This window comes from Callionymus lyra, chromosome 11 (genome assembly GCF_982586985.1).
Source record: "Callionymus lyra chromosome 11, fCalLyr1.hap1.1, whole genome shotgun sequence".
Classification (NCBI taxonomy): Eukaryota; Metazoa; Chordata; class Actinopteri; order Syngnathiformes; family Callionymidae; genus Callionymus; species Callionymus lyra.
In genome coordinates, this window is record NC_141828.1 from 1,544,300 (window position 1) to 1,561,430 (window position 17,131).

General features: G+C 38.6%; 1 protein-coding gene across 1 annotated transcript; it reads right to left on the reverse strand.

The window, feature by feature from the left end:
- Positions 1 to 865: 865 nt before the first annotated feature.
- Positions 866 to 16,426, reverse strand: LOC148068895 (actin-related protein 2-A). Its single transcript, XM_087802878.1, has 9 exons — positions 16,270 to 16,426; positions 14,071 to 14,181; positions 11,419 to 11,634; positions 11,175 to 11,247; positions 9,459 to 9,595; positions 8,768 to 8,917; positions 6,573 to 6,718; positions 5,468 to 5,600; positions 866 to 1,646 (listed from the first exon to the last, which is right to left on the reverse strand). Exons 1-9 carry the CDS (start codon positions 16,315 to 16,317, stop codon positions 1,476 to 1,478), a joined length of 1,185 nt encoding a protein of 394 aa, XP_087659004.1. The 5' UTR covers positions 16,318 to 16,426; the 3' UTR covers positions 866 to 1,475.
- Between the last annotated feature and the right edge of the window lie 705 nt (positions 16,427 to 17,131).

Here is a 17,131-nt window from a genome sequence, read left to right on the forward strand (position 1 = left end):
GATTGATGTAAATATACATCTTTAATATATTTTAATATAAACTTAAATACATCTTTAATATACCTTATATACATTTTAATATAAACTTAAATACATCTTTAATATACCTTATATACATTTTAATATAAACTTAAATACATCTTTAAGCCAAATTAAACTATTTGAATCTATGTTTTCGTTACTTTGAACGATGAAAGACACGTGTACCCACAATGCAACGCTGTCGAGTCGTAAGAAAACGCTTATAAACGTCTTTATAAATCACTTTTCTTTATTTAAATCAGCGTTAGGCAGTTATGCTATGAACAACAAAATAAAAACAGTGACAAAAAAAAAAGAAAAGACATTAAAACATAAGATCCAGTTAACATTAACTGCACTTGGCACCGGATGTTCATCGAAAGAGGGAAAAAGAAAATATACACATGTATCGTCGTGGAGGTCGACCTCCACTGACCTTCGAGCCGAGGTTGGTAGTGAAAGTCCCGCAAAACTTCGTTTTTTTTTTTGTCATTCGCTCGCTGATCAAATAAGAACTTCATCGCCACCTGCCTGCCACGGCCGGGCGTAGCAGCCCCGAGTGTCGGAAGCACATCTGGATGATGCTCGCCCGGCGTTGGGGGGGCGGCAGAGACCGGACCGTTATCGGGGTTTTTGACACGGAAGTAACGAGCCCAGAGGAACGAGCCCCGCCCACAGGAACAGGCCCCGCCCATAGGAACGAGCCCCGCCCACAGGAACAGGCCCCGCCCAGAGGAATGAGCCCCGCCCACAGAAACAGGCCCCGCCCAGAGGAATGAGCCCCGCCCACAGGAACAGGCCCCACCCACAAGAACAGGCCCCGCCCACAAGAACAGGCCCCGCCCACAGGAACAGGCCCCGCCCAGAGTACCACGACACCAGCTGCACGTCAACATCAGGCCTTCACGTCCCTTTACAGGTGATTCTTCATTAAAAAACACAGAGGAGCTTCTCTTACCACGTCGTACTCCATTTACAATGGTCGTAGTGCACCGCAACGTCAGAGAGAGTTAAAGCAAACCAAGGATATAAATTCAAAAACAACGAAAACCCGAACCCCCAGAGAAAGTATAAAATCAGGCGTGAGGATGTGATCGCTCACCTGCGACGCCACAGAGGTGGGAGGGGGGGGGGTCACCTGCCAGGTGTCACTACTTCTAGTCGCAGGTGAAACGTCTCACTTTGGTTCAGAACCACCGGCGTGAAAACCTCTCCGTCTCTATGGAAACGAGGGGGGTCTGGACACGTTGCGAGGGGAAAGCGGGCGTGAATTCAAGGCGAGCAGGAAGTGACGACTCGAGCCTCTGGTGGTCGGAGGGAGAGTGAGAGCCAAGAAAGAAAAAAAGGATAAATAGATATATTCTCTGTGATGGAGAAGTGTGTGCGTGTTTGTGCAAGTGTGTGTGTGTCGGTGTGTGTGTGTGTGATTGCGTGTTTGCTGTCCGGTCAGTGCTTTATCTGACGGTGACTCCAAGTTTTTCCAGCACACGGACTCCCTTCTCCTCGTACTCGGCTTTGGACATCCAGAAGTTGTCCTTGTCCTTCATGATGTCGGCCAGAACGGCGCCGCCCAGGAACACCATGTGCTTTCGCCGCGGCGGGTCCTCGATGCGGATCTTGAATTTCTAGAAGACAAACCAGGAACGGAGGTTAAGAATCAGCTTCACCTTCATTTATCAAATGTGATCTTTTATGGTTTGGGTTCAAATATGAGCGAGAACGAGTCAAATGAACAACATTAAAAGTAGCAAATAACGAGATAAAAAATGTTATAACTACACGATCAAAGGTCCTAATATTACCATATTAAGTAGTAGTAAAATTAATTAAAATTTGTAATATTACAGGCTAAAATTCATGAATAAAAGTCGTAATATTACAGACTAAAAGTCGTAATATTACAGACTAAAAGTCGTAATATTACAGACTAAAAGTCATTAATAAAAGTCGTAATATTACAAACTAAAATTCATGAATAAAAGTCGTAATATTACACACTAAAAGTCGTAATATTACAGACTAAAAGTCGTAATATTACAGACTAAAAGTCATTAATAAAAGTCGTAATATTACAAACTAAAATTCATGAATAAAAGTCGTAATATTACAGACTAAAAGTCGTAATATTACAGACTAAAAGTCGTAATATTACAGACTAAAAGTCATTAATAAAAGTCGTAATATTACAAACTAAAATTCATGAATAAAAGTCGTAATATTACAGACTAAAAGTCATTAATAAAAGTCATAATATTACAGACCAAAAGTCATGATTGAAAGTCATAATATTACAGACTTAAAGTCATGAATAAAAGTCGTAATATTACAAACTAAATGTCATGATTAAAAGTTGAAATATTACAGATTAAAAGTCATAATATTACAGACCAAAAGTCATGATTGAAAGTCATTATATTACAGACTACAAGTCATGAATAAAAGTCGTAATATTACAAACTAAAAGTCATGATTGAAAGTCATAATATTACAAACTAAAAGTTGTAATATTACAAACTAAAAGTCATAATATTACAGACCAAAAGTCATGAATAAAAGTCGTAATATTACAGACCAAAAGTCATGAATAAAAGTCGTAATATTACAGACCAAAAGTCATGATTAATACCATTCTTATCGTGCATCCCTGGATTAAACAGCATAACAATACGAGACTGAGATTATGACTTTGAATTTAATCATGACTCTTAAAGGATTAAAGGAAGGATGTAAGAAGGTTAAGTGGTAGTAAGTAAGTTAGTAAGTAAGTAAGTAAGTAAGTAGTATTACAATCCTGGAAAGGATCAAACAGGTTAGGGACATGATGAACCATACGTTCATGCTGACCAGGTCCACTATGTACTACCATGTCAACGTCCTCGTGCAGGTCTTTCGCCTCTAACAACATTCTATCAACTACAAAAGTATCACAGTAGGTTTTATGACTTCACTGCTGACGATGCAGTTGCTAAAAGTTACAACAGGTAAGAAGAGACGAGCAGGACGGTCAGGAAACCCGAACTGAAGAAGTGATCCTGGTCCTCTCGTGTGGCTCGTCAATGTCCCAGTAAATGAAAATCTCAATGTGATAAACGCCGTCCAAACGAATGTGTTTGTTTATTCCAATAGAACCGAGTCATCGTTGGCAAGTCAACTGTCATAACTTCCTGGCCCAGGGCTGAACCAACAAGCCAGTCAAACAGAATTACGCAGCAGGAAGTCTGAGCTGGAACCTGAAAGATCAGCTTCAACACCAGAACCGTCAACCAGGAGTGTCTTCTCGTGTCTCAGAGCTGATGCACGACTTGACACTCATTCACCAAAACCATGTGAGGCGACGCTGGAATCTGTTCATTAATAAACACACACTATTCAGGCACGACATGTTTGCTCGACACACTCATGAAAGGTGAGAAAGCAACGCATCAGGTGATCGTGATCATAGGTGCTACAGTCGCACACGTCAGTCACTAGAGGTGTGTTGACATGGATCTGGAGATACGACCACGATACAATAATACACTATACTGCGATAGTGTAGTAACATATTTACATTTGTAGTATTGTCCCGTACTTGGCGCTGGTGTTGAGATAGTGTAGTAACAAGTATATATGTGTAGTATTGTCCAGTACTTGACTCTGGTGTTGTGATAGTGTAGTAACAAGTATATATGTGTAGTATTGTCCAGTACTTGACTCTGGTGTTGTGATAGTGTAGTAACAAGTATATATATATGTAGTATTGTCTAGTACTTGACTCTGGTGTTGAGATAGTGTAGTATTGTGCAGTACTCGACTCTGGTGTTGTGATAGTGTAGTAACAAGTATATATATATGTAGTATTGTCTAGTACTTGACTCTGGTGTTGTGATAGTGTAGTAACAAGTATATATGTGTAGTATTGTCCAGTACTTGACTCTGGTGTTGTGATAGTGTAGTAACAAGTATATATATGTGTAGTATTGTCCAGTACTCGACTCTGGTGTTGTGATAGTGTAGTAACAAGTATATATGTGTGTAGTATTGTCTAGTTCTTGACTCTGGTGTTGTGATAGTGTAGTAACAAGTATATATGTGTGTAGTATTGTCTAGTACTTGACTCTGGTGTTGTGATAGTGTAGTAACAAGTATATACATGTGTAGTATTGTCCAGTACTTGACTCTGGTGTTGTGATAGTGTAGTAACAAGTATATATATGTGTAGTATTGTCCAGTACTCGACTCTGGTGTTGTGATAGTGTAGTAACAAGTATATATGTGTGTAGTATTGTCTAGTTCTTGACTCTGGTGTTGTGATAGTGTAGTAACAAGTATATATGTGTGTAGTATTGTCTAGTACTTGACTCTGGTGTTGTGATAGTGTAGTAACAAGTATATATGTGTGTAGTATTGTCTAGTTCTTGACTCTGGTGTTGTGATAGTGTAGTAACAAGTATATATGTGTGTAGTATTGTCTAGTACTTGACTCTGGTGTTGTGATAGTGTAGTAACAAGTATATATATGTGTAGTATTGTCCAGTACTCGACTCTAGTGTTGTAGAATTCAACTGCACATATTCCTTTTAAATAATCTGAACTGAACCACATGATTCTTGACGAAGTATTAACTGCTTTCATTTGTCTTGAGCTTCACATGTTGATTGTTCTGACTTTCATTCTCTCACTGCAGGGATGAGATAAATAATACGAAGAGCGTCGTTTCCTGGTATTTAGATGCACCTGACACTTCAAGTCAATTTGCAGACACTAAACAAGCATTCCAGAAGTTCATTGTGGTTTCTGGTTACACGCGAGGTCTGCAGGTGACTCATGTGTGAACACAAGAATGTTGCACAGGACGCACAACTTAACACTTTCAGTTGAAGCACAAATAAAATGGCATCGACCGCACACACGCAGACCTTGTTTTGTTGAGGCCATTTAAAACCTCACTTGAATGAAGTCACTTCAGAACTCTGTCTCTCTCGCCTCCGTCTGACGCTCGTACTTCTACTCATGACTTTATTGAAGATATTAATGATCATTCATTTTCACTTTCCACGTTTGAGTGTTAGTTTGACTGAGTACACACACCACACCTTCCACTCCATTATACAACCAAATGCCTCAAGTACTTCTTCCTTTTCATAAACTTTGAGTGTGGACAGATTTTTTAATATTCTGAAACCTCTCCCTCAAACATATACCAGAGCATGTTAATTCACCAGCAACAAAAGAACATACGTGTCAATCTAACTTGACCACTGGCTCCATCTGCTGGCGAAAAATGATAACTGGCTCCAACTTTCTTTTATTTGTCTAAGATTTTCAAAGCATAATATCGTAAATTATAAAATATAAATAAGATAGAACTTGCATGAAAACAACAGACGCTACATGTGCGTGTCCGTTGGCGTATACACGACAATTTTAGTATGATTACGATAAACGGACAAAGATTGTTTCTCACCGAAAGTTTGTCCACGTCTCCCTTCAGCACACGCTCGAGGTAAAGCTGCTTGAGTTCCCTCTCCAGGCGGGAGGGCAGACCCGGGTACATGGTGGACCCTCCTGACAGCACGATGTGTTTGTAGAACTCAGGCCTGTCGGTGGCAAAAACACACAGATTAATATAATAAGAAATAAAAATGTATCAATAAACTCTTCTTTTAAATAAGTGCTTCAACCATCTTCTTGCGATGTGTCATCAAGTATAGATCCTCTTTAAAGTACATACTTTATTGAATATTGTTTTGATTGTTTAAGCGCTTTGTGACCCTGGTCTGGAAAAGCGCTATATAAATAAAAATTACTTACTTACTCATAAATGTACTAACGGAACCTGCCAAATGGTTTTACTTTTACCCCCAAAACTTGATTAACCACATTGACTGTGATTCCCTTTCAAACACAGCTATTGTTCAAGAACTATAAGAAAAATAAACAGGTGGAGAAAATCTTGAACCAGGAACTGCAGCAGTTGTGAATTATGAGGAAAACCAAATTTACATCTGAAGGAAAATTGTTTAAAAGGATAGAAGAGAAAAAACATGATTCACATAATACATTATGAGACTTAAAATAAACTTGAAAATTGTAGAAGTGGGAACTCACTCAAAGAAATAATGTGACTATCTTAGAAAAAAATAAAATAAATGCAATTTTAAGAAGAAAAAAACAACAATACTAAACATATAGAAATATAAATGAATACATTTGGAAAATAAATGCATTTTATAATGCAAAAATGGAAACTATGTAAAAATATATAAATCTGGCCTGTAAGTCATTGTACATTCTGGATGGTAAAGTTAAAAATAGAGTAGATTAATGTTCATGTTAAATGGTGACCTATAAAGATGCCAGTGTTTAGGGTTAGATACAGGAGAGGGATCACGCATGTCAACAAAAGTGAGGTTGATGGACATTTAAAATATGTTTGGCCAGCGACCAAGAGCGCTAAAGATGTGGCCCTTTGTGTGTTTAAATCTTTACTCCCCTGTTTTAGAACTTAAATATACAAACATATAGTTATTTTTAACCAAATTAATTTCTCGTGGGCCACTGCGGCTCACCTGGTGTCGATGTCGGCGGCATGGATGGTGTTGAAGAGCAGCTCAGCCACTCCGACACCCTCCACGTTGATGAGGTGGGGCTGGAACAGAGCCTCGGGGGCTTCAAACCGCTCTCCTCCCACCTTGATCACACGGCCATCTGGCAGCTGCAGCCGAGTGGGAGGAAGAGAGAAGGATTTCATGAGGTTACGCTTCTGATAAATACTTCGAGAGGAGTTTGTGGCGCTCGGAGAAACAACAGTCGACGCACACAGCGGCGGTGAAGAATGACCGTGTGCGACTATATAAAGGCTTCATTCTGCCGAGGGCAGCGGGAAGAAGTGAAGCCGCGCCACCGCAGAACCGGCTGTGCAGGAAATGATGTAACTCACAGTCCGGGAGTAGTCGGCCACACCGACATTGCCCTCCTTGTCTCGCACTCACACATGTATGTTTACGCATGTAAAAGACACACAGACGCACAGTAACCCAAACACACACGGTCACAGTGAGCTCAGAGACACAACATGCGAGCGCCAAGGTGTGCACTGACGCAGACGTTTGGGTTCTGTGGCCGATCCACGGGGAGAGGATGTCGGAAAGAAAAGCACGTCTGCTCCTAAGAGTTTCACAGAAAGCGGGTCAGAAGCTGCGGGACGAGCATGTGGCGATCAGATCAGCGCTGGAGGAACGGATCCGGTTACGAGCAGCGGCAGGTTCAGAACCACAGAGCGGGTCTAGAACTAGAACAAACAAGGCGATGGCGGACACGTGCAGAACAGACACCCTCAAGGGTTTGGCACTAATTGGATACAGACAAAAACAAAATGGTGTCCAATAAAACATCCAGAGCGACTTCAAACAGACACAGTTCTGATGGTTGAACGACTCGGTAGTTTTTGAGCAAAAGATAAAAGCCAGTTAGAAACTTAGGATTCATTCTTTAGATTTTAGATTTGGTTTACCATTTGAACATTTCTGAATATATTTCCATTCATTGGACAATAGCATTATCAAACTCAAGGATTCAGGTTTTTTTTATTGTTATTCGTCATCAGTAAAAACAGAAACAAAAATGAATAAATAAATAAATAATAATTGACCGCTCTACCTGCAAAAACCAGCAACTAGATCATCACTGCATGTCATGAAAGTTGTTCTTAGATTTATACAGATATATGCAACTTGGACGCATTTGTGCTTAAAATAATACTATAATTAATAATTCACCAAATAAGGCTTATTTAATTACATATTTGATAAGAAAGTGATTAATTTTCATAAATTTGCAATATAAGTAAGTAAGTAAGTAATATTTATTTATATAGCGCTTTTCGAGACCAGGGTCACAAAGCGCTTAAACAATCAAAACAATACTCAAAAAAAGTACATACTTTAAAGATCAAGATAATACTGAGAACAACACAGGAGTTCGAGAAATTCAAGGAAAAGCCTGAACAAATAGAAACGTCTTAAGATGTTTCTTAAAGGAGTCAACACAAGCTATGCAATATTTAAAACATTATTTATTTATTCTATTTATTCAATATTGCGCTATTTTTAACTTGTTAGATTTATATATTTTTTTATACATCCATTCTATGCAATATTTAAAACATTATTTAATAATTCTGTTTATACTTTATTGCACTATTTTTCACTTATTAATATTTATACTTTTTTATATGCATTCACTCTATGCTGTGTTTTTTAACGGTTGCCAAGCAACAAAATTTGGTTGCCAGTTTCACTGCAGTGTTTTAAGTCTAAAGCACTTCATTAGTTTGATCTAAAATATAAACGCAGGTCTGTTCCGAGTCTTCTTTCAAAATTAAATCCAACTGTAAAGACTGTAAAATGCATTAGTAATGCCTTTAGGACTTAACTTTCTTTGAAACAACAAATTATCAAGTTTTGTGTAATTGTCTGGGAAACAGCCAATTGCAATAAAATGTATAATTATACTAGGCAAGTGAAAATAAACTAAAAAAGATGATTAAACTGTCGGATGAAGCCTCTGCACCAGGATACATTCAGTGTGTGCCAGATTTAAAATCTCCAGAGAAGGTGTTAACTTAATCATTTAGAAATTACATGAATCGTTGAGGATAATAGTTTCATATTAGGAACGACACCTCGATACTTTTCACCACTAAAATCCTTTCATCGTGCGACTCACGCACCAACAAAGACATCATATTCTCTGAGATACTCACAGTGTACGACTCCACGAGCACGGTGGTCTCGAGTGCCAACTTCTGCTCCTGCTCGATGTTGTAGCCCACGTAGCAGAGCTTCTCCTTCATCATGCGCACCGTCTCGAAGTCGGCCGAGTGGTTGAAAGCGTATCCTCTCAGCAGCAACAACTGTGTGGATGGAAATAAACAGTTAATACGTTTCCTTTCGACGGCTGCCATCACACTTTTAATTGGAAGCACAAATGAGTTTCAACAGATTACAAGATGAAGTACCCGGGGATTTTTACTAGATACAAAACCAAGATAAAATGTAAAGAATAAAAAAAGATCAGTGTGATGTCATTTTGTTTTAAATATTTTATTGTCCCTTTCAAAAGCTTGCATGGACCTAAAAGGGTGTTTGCGTCATATTTCGGCCCATAGCGACAGAGTCAGAAAAATAACACTGGAGCTGCTAAGGGTTGAAAGAAAAGGTTGATACTTTCTTGATATTTGATCTAAAGTGCTTAGAAGTAATTCAGTTAAAAACCTTTCTTGGAATGAATAATAAGGGAGGAGACAGAGCAGTTCATGGGTCATTTTGAGCCCAAGAGAGGCTCTGTAGGACCTGTGTAGCATCCATATGAGGGTAACCAAGCTGACTCAAGTGCTCTTCATATATATATATATATATATATATAGTCTGAAATGCATTGGTGTTAACTCATACCTTAATGAGGTAGCGGGTGATGTCTCTGCCGGCGATGTCCAGACGTCTGGTCAAGTGAGGCAGACTGAAGCCTTCATAAACTGGACAGATGTGAGTGACCCCATCGCCAGAGTCCACCACCACACCGGTGAGGAGACCTGGATCAAATCAGAAACACAGATCCAGCCGGTTAAGACCTGGTTTTCGGTCGTAAAAGCCGATCTTACAAACGACTCCGGTGAGCTTTCTGCTGATGACGCCACAACAGTTGGAAGGAAACGCAAACACTCTTACGAGTGGTTGTGTGACGAGCAAATAACTGGAGAGTTAATCTGAACTAAACAACACAGTCATGACATCTGTGGCCTCTGGAACAATCTAATATTAAGTTCATGTCTAGACATGCTGGCAGCCAGCAAAGAAAGCTGCGACTTACTCAACTAATATTTGTTTCCTATTTAACAAAGGTGTGAGAACTAAACGAGGATATGCAGGATCGAGTCTAATGTCAATATATTATTTGTTATTTGAGTAGAAACTTAATTTAATTCCTGGAAAATCCTTAGAAATGATGCGCTGGGATGGGCTAGGTCAAAGTAGTAAAAATAATTTCAAAGGTATTTATAACTTTGTCACTATAAACACACCTTGATAGCAGTAGGCTTGTCCTGAGAACGGTGGTCAAACAAAGAGGTGGAAGACAACCGGCTCTACGAGTTTGTGTTGGATGTTATTTAACCAGCTCATCATAAATGTTAATGCAGCAACTGGACTTTACTCCAAAAGTTCAGTTCTGACCAACCAGACAGGCAGGAAGTTACAAAATAAAGATTCAAAATGTCCACTTAAAACTAATTTAAACCCTCTAGATTAGACTGAATTTAAACATATTCTTATTCCCAATTTTGGAATGATAGTTAAAAAAAGTAACGCAAATGAAAGCAGAAGGGTGGAGCATTTGGATTTTTTACATGATACATAAGTGACTCAGACCCAAACCAGTACTACTACAAAGACCTCAAAAGGGATATAATCCCATGAGGTAGGTTTGATTCTAGCTTTAGGCAACTCCAGGAACTGTGGCCCTGCTCAGTCACATGCCGTTTGGCTGGAGAGGTGGGGAAATCTGCAGGTGAAGACGTGGCTCGGATTACCTAGTACAGACTACCATGACAATGGCCCACCAGAGAGACCATTGAAAATCATTCTAACAGAAATCCAAGATCCCTTTCAGTAGTTTTGCTCTCATCTTAGCCTCAGGAAGGAGTAGGAGGTCAGGTACAGCAGCGAGAGAAAGAACTCTTAACCACCAGGATGTGTCATACTGGATACTGAACACCAACCAACTACAGGCCGATTACAATGTGTTCCACAGTGTAGGAGCAACAATAAGATGGACGATACTAAAAACATATCCTTATTCCTACAGTATCACCATCTGGTCCTCTGTCATTGGCTGCCATCTAGTGGCCAGGAGTTTAATTGCAACACAAAAACAAACAATTTTAATTAAATTATATATATATATATAAACACAAAAACAACTCCATATTTAAGTGTATCAATAATTTCTTACACCCCTAAAGACTTCCCTCTATGAACCCTACTTTGCCTGGATTTACATAGTTTATATATATATATATATCGTGTAATTTCAAACATATATAATACACATGCATTTCTTTTTTTAAGAATACTGCATTTTTGTGTAACTTTGTTCAACTTGGTGTCGTGTACCTTGAGCGTAGAGTGTCAGCACGGCTTGAATGGCAATATAGACTCCTGAAAACTGGTAGGTCTCAAACATCACCTGCGTAAGAAAAGCGCGTTAAAAATTCCATCGAGTTTACAGCAGACAAACTGGGGGAGAAAAAAAGTGGTTGTGCAAGACGGAGGACAGTCTGGTTCATTATCAGGTTAACTATTAACTGTCAAGTTGCGCCACCACAGCGTTTACGACGAACAAAGACCAAGCACATACTTCTATGATTTTTTCTCGGTTCTTGGTCGGGTTCATGGGCGGCTCCGTGAGAAGAATCTTGCAGTTGCGAGAGTCGATGCTAAGCTTCTCCGGCCCGAAGGTGTAGTCCCACAGGTGCTTCATGTCGTCCCAGTTCCGTACAATGCCGTTCTCCATGGGGTAGTTGACCTCCAGCATCGAGCGCAGCTCGCTGGCTTCATCTCCCACCATCAGATCCTGCAGGGACAAGAACACACTCACATCAATGTAACAATCATACCTCGACATCCGTTTCCGTTGTTAGAATTAAAATCTCATTCCGTATTTCATCGATTATTTGTTCCTCGAGTTAGTGTTGCGGATCAGCCGACGTTCAAACAAGGCTAATGAAGGACAAATATTGACACGCCTGACAATGTGCCAGAACTTATCGATCTCTAGCTGATGCAACACACACTTGAACTCGCTCACATTAGCACATGGTCGCCTTTAAAATATGAGTTTTGGAAAAACATCAAGGAAATAAAGAGTAAGACGTGGAAGCCTTTATCAGATGAAACATCACAAGCTAACAAACTACAAATTAAGGACACATCAACACTAAAAAGAAAAGTCCATCATACCTTAATTTATTTAAAGAATACTCAAATCTCTTTCTTACTTAAATTTCAAAAGGTTTCTTTATACTCTATTAGCATTTCAATCATCTGCTCTAAGCCCAAAGTTTGACCAGAAAAAACATTACTAATGTCCTAACTTCACTCATTTTTTAATCACGTTTGTCAAACCTACAAAAAGGTATATTATATTTTACAGGAAACGTGTGTTTATTGGTTTCAAACCAGCATAGAAATCCAACTCTGAACCTTCATAGAATCATTGAACCAAATATAATTGTATCGATTGTAAATCAATTGTTTTTGATATAGTCGTTCAATGTTTTTCTTTTGTCGTCACTTCTTCATGGTTAGCACAGACTCTCTCAAATCCATGTTTGCATGAAAACATGCAGGTCAAACTCTCCATGCACAAACACCTGGAGCCATTAATCCTTCGAATCACTCATGTTTAGCTCATCGACTCGCTGAATGCAGGCAACCGCCCAACTCTGAGATAGTGTTAGACACACGGTCAAGCATTTTGATTTCACTTTGAAGACATCAAAAAGAACCAGACAGCAGCCATTTTATGGGTTCATCCGGTGTGCCTTAGCAGCAACAAAGTGTCAGTCAGAGGCTTTGACTCCATGTGGTCCATGGAAAAAAAAAAAAAGGAGAAAGAAAAACACACAGTTCCTGCCTCCAGATGTCGACCATGCGTCGTTTGCCTCCATTCCTCTTTAGCCAAAAGTTAACCATGGTAAATACAAACTACACTTCTGACTGTCTGCTATAAGAATTTGCTTTGTTTACTTAATAATCTGAGATGCTGAGCATTATTGCTGACATCATTGACGAGGGAGTAATGACAGTTAAATCCAGTTACAACTCACCCACTTGAAGAAAAACGGGTTAAGTAGGTGAAAGTAAAACACCAGTCAGCAGCTACAGTTACATGAAGAATAACTACTGAAATAATAATGTGACACAAGACTCATTCAAAGTCTCCATCAACAGCTTTAAAAGGCAGATTAATGACTCACCAGAAAGATGTTTTTAAAACCTTTTTTTAACCATCCCTCTCAAGAGATTAGGTAATAAGAATCTTGTTTTTGTAGTTTAAACTTTGTTTATTTGGTTTATTGTGATGTAAATTGATGCTACTTGAGGGAACTCTTGTCTGCAGTTGCTAGAGGAGCATCTGAGGACAAGATATGCATCACACTTCAGGGACAACGATGCAATATATTGCTGTATATTGTGACACTTTAGGAACAAGGATATATTTGAACATATTTTGGTGTCAAAACACCAGAGTCAAAGTACTTGACAATACTACAAACATTAGCTTTAAAATCTGCTAGAGTCGACTGTATCCTCTCATCCTCAGTCATCTCCAGAATCATTGTACGTATGGAAGTTTAATTGCAATTGATTTTAGCTTCTGGTGCATTTATTTGTCTTTTGTTTGCAAATCCCAGTCTGGATTCATATTCCAAAACTATTATTTTAGAGGTAATAAACACATTAACCAAATGTAACATATTGTTAAGTTTTTCCACAACAGACATGTAGGACTGGTGGGTTGTAAAGTCTCTTCACTGAAAGTCTCTTCTAAAGGAACAAGTCTAAAATCACTTTCAGAGCTCCACAAATATCATCTGACCAGTAATTCATAACAAACTGGTAAAACAATGCTAGCCTAGCAAGACAGCATGAGCCTCAGGCTTGTGGTTTGAAAGTCAAAATGCAGAGTTTAGAACAAAACACGGGTATGCAGAGCAGAAACGCTTGAGTAGTAAAACATTAAAAAAAAAAGCTTAGGTTCAATTATGAAAACCTTAAAGAGCAGGCAAGAAGGCACACGACAACCAGAACTTACCATCTTTTGGGAATTCTACTTCACCATGGAGACACAAAACATGCAGGGAGATAGAATACACATATATAAAGAGGAATATGAATGAATAAGAAGACAGGAAAGGAGAAGAAAAAATGATATATTCACTTCTCAAATGACAGTATCAATGAACCAGCGGTGTGGACGTAACACCTCATGAACATCAGCTCGTACCTTGATCTCAATGTTTCCCACTTTGGCTGTGGAGCGGATGATGGGCCTCCCGACCAGAGCCGGGAAGATGTGCTCTGGGAAGTTGGAGCCGGCATAGCCGCACTTGACAAACTACAAGAGAAGACGGAAGCACAAATTAAAGTGATGAGGACAACTTACACGATGAACTTCTATACATCACTGCAATCTTCCTGATAACATCTACCTAACCCTCATCCTGTTGCAAAACTACTTCAAATATTTGTAGAATCTGTTTAAGCACAAGAGCATAATTCTCTTTTGCTATAGGCTTCGCACGTCCTGATGTATATTCCATACAGATCTTGTCTTTAGGTGGGATTGGATGAGAGAAAACTCTTTATTGAATTCATAAATTAAATAATATTTGTAAATTTATTAGAAAATCTCATCTCCAGTGTTCATGTTCATGCGAGTATATTCATGTATAGTTATATGTATAATCTATGTACTCCTTGGCGTGTGGCGTGTGGTGACACCAAAAGATAAGGTGGGTTTTCGTATAGTTCGGTGGTTGATCAAGATATAAAGATCCAAATAATTACCCATGTTACAACTAACAGTAAAAATAATTATTCGTTAAAGCATTTTTCAAATAAAAAAAATAAAAAGAATCGCATTGGACTGAGAAATCATTCGCAGAGTATCAAATAAATTCTCAGAAGCAAATCAAAAAATGTATTTTAGTCTGTGACTTGATGAATCAACATCTTCCAACTTCTGTGAGACAGAAAGGAAGTCCTGTGGTAGTGACTCGCAATACTAGAGTGGTAATGTAACAAGTCCTCATTAAGATAAAACAACATTTAAAATATTTTGTTCATGTTTCACCTCAACATCCCCTTCTTGTTTTTTAGGTTTTATAGTCATGCTAAACATGTCTGACTAGTTGATCCCTCTTGGCCCACATTTTTGGATGAATGATGTCAGAACGGCAATAAATAGGTTTTACTTTGACTTTTCACTCTTTACATTTGAAAGATAATAGTTGCATCATTGGAAATGTGTTCAGTTGAAAACTGAACTTGCGTGACAAGAATTTGTCCTTGGTCATCCACTAAGTAAAAAGGACAGAACTGGAAACTTTAAAACTTTTGGTAATAAAAGCTCAACCTTTGACATATTTAATACTTGAACTCAAGTTTCCTTTGTACAATACTTATTAATACATTTACATTATGTAAAAGTAACAAATTACTGATACTGTATTGTCATCTTGTGTTATTGATCTCATATTTGCAACAATATTTATTTTCTTTGTAATTTCACTTTGTTTTTCTGCCAGAATACGATTTATAAATACAATCTACTAAAGTACTAAAGTATGATCATCTTGAAGAGGATATTAATACGTGACAAAACTATTCTGAAAGACAAGTATACAGAGTGATAATGGTTGAATGTTAAATGTGTTGTTAACCACAGCACTGAAGCCTCACAAGATCAAGTATCAATATTTTCCTTCACGGCTCAAGACAAGGCAAAGAAAAACTTCCTGGAGCCGGTTTAGCAAACTCAGCTTTTTCCCCCTTTTCTCCTGAGTCACCGGCGTCTGCCTGGAGTCACGCTATAAACTAACACTATTACATTACATTTTTTGTAACCATTTTAACTGAATGTGGTTCATTTGAAAACACATTAAGGTTTATTGATTTACAAGACTGTAAAAGCTGCTGCTCGCTAGCCTCTCGGGCCTACAGAGAAAATTCTACACTTGGCTATTTATAAGATTAAAAGTGCTTCTTTGTTATTATCGGGTTGATGTTTACGAATCTCATTGTCTACTTTATCACGTTTTTTGTTCAATTGTATCCGAGAGACCAACCAAGGTAAGCGATTAAACATCGGGTAGACAGCTGCTAGCATGCTAGTTAGCTTAGTGGCTTCACTGACTGAAGATCGGCTTCAGCTAAAAGAGAAGGATGATTCGTAAATGGGAATTATTTGTAAATGTGAGGGAGATACTTTACTGGTGTGTTGCCAGAAAACAATATAATGCAGATAAACCGCACATGGGCCGTTTTCTCGCCGAGTCTAAATGAATGAAAATTAGCATGCTAAGGAGCTAGCCACCCAGTTATGCTAGTTAGCTGACAGCTCCACTTCCTGTTTCGGCTCGACAATAATGGCGGCGATTAAAAAACGAAGACACGTCTTCGCCTCCATTCACCGCGAACTCACCCCGGTGCCATTGTCGCACACCACCACTTTCCTTCCCTGGCTGTCCATTATGTCAAAGCCCAGAAGCCTCCGAACCTCCCTTAACTTTCTTCGGCGAGCCGGAAGGCAGACACACCAGCCCGGACAAGAGGAGGAGGAAGGGAAGGGTGAGCATCCGGGGTGTGTGTCCGCCGCAGCCGCGCTGACGGCCGAGCATCCGCCGCTTCAACCGCACGTTCCAGCATCGAACCTTTCACCGCATTTACAAGATGAAAAATGGAGAAAAAACAAACACAAGCAGCCATAATGTCACGGGCAGCAGTAGATTAACAAATGACAACAACAACTCTTTTCTTTGTCCTTTAATGTTCATGCAAATTGAGGCTTTTTTCGCTCAAAACAATAATAAACTGAGAATCGACGTCTGAACTGTGTTATAATGTTAGATTAGATTGACTTTATTAATCCCTCTGGAGACTGACTTCAGTCAGAAATGTAAGTAAGTAAGTAATTTATATTTATAGAGCTTTTCCAGACCAGGGTCACAAAGCGCTTAAACAATCAAAACAATATTCAATAAAGTATATACTTTAAAGATCAAGATAAAACTGATAACATAACAGGAGTTCCAGAAAATCAAGGAAATTGATAAGAAGTTATTACTGTGACTGAGCTCCTTCATTTGGTTTATGTTTACAATAGTATCTAAAATTCTTACTGAAAATGTTTTAAATAAATAATAATAAAAAATGGACTTCAATAAATTATATGATGCCGCAATATTATATATATATTATATAAAATATATATGTATTTAGTTTTCATTCGTTTTCATGTAGCGCCAAAGAATGGCTGCTTGGTTCTGTTTTTCAATTGCTTATTT

Excerpts from the sequence above, each read along its gene's own strand:
- LOC148068895 (XM_087802878.1), bottom strand. The coding sequence starts at position 16,317 with ATGGACAGCCAGGGAAGGAAAGTGGTGGTGTGCGACAATGGCACCGGG. Across the intron at positions 8,918-9,458 it reads TCACCCGCTACCTCATTAAG|TTGTTGCTGCTGAGAGGATA; the intron begins GTATGAGTTAAC and ends CCATCCACACAG. Across the intron at positions 6,719-8,767 it reads TGCTCGTGGAGTCGTACACT|CTGCCAGATGGCCGTGTGAT; the intron begins GTGAGTATCTCA and ends ACTCGGCTGCAG.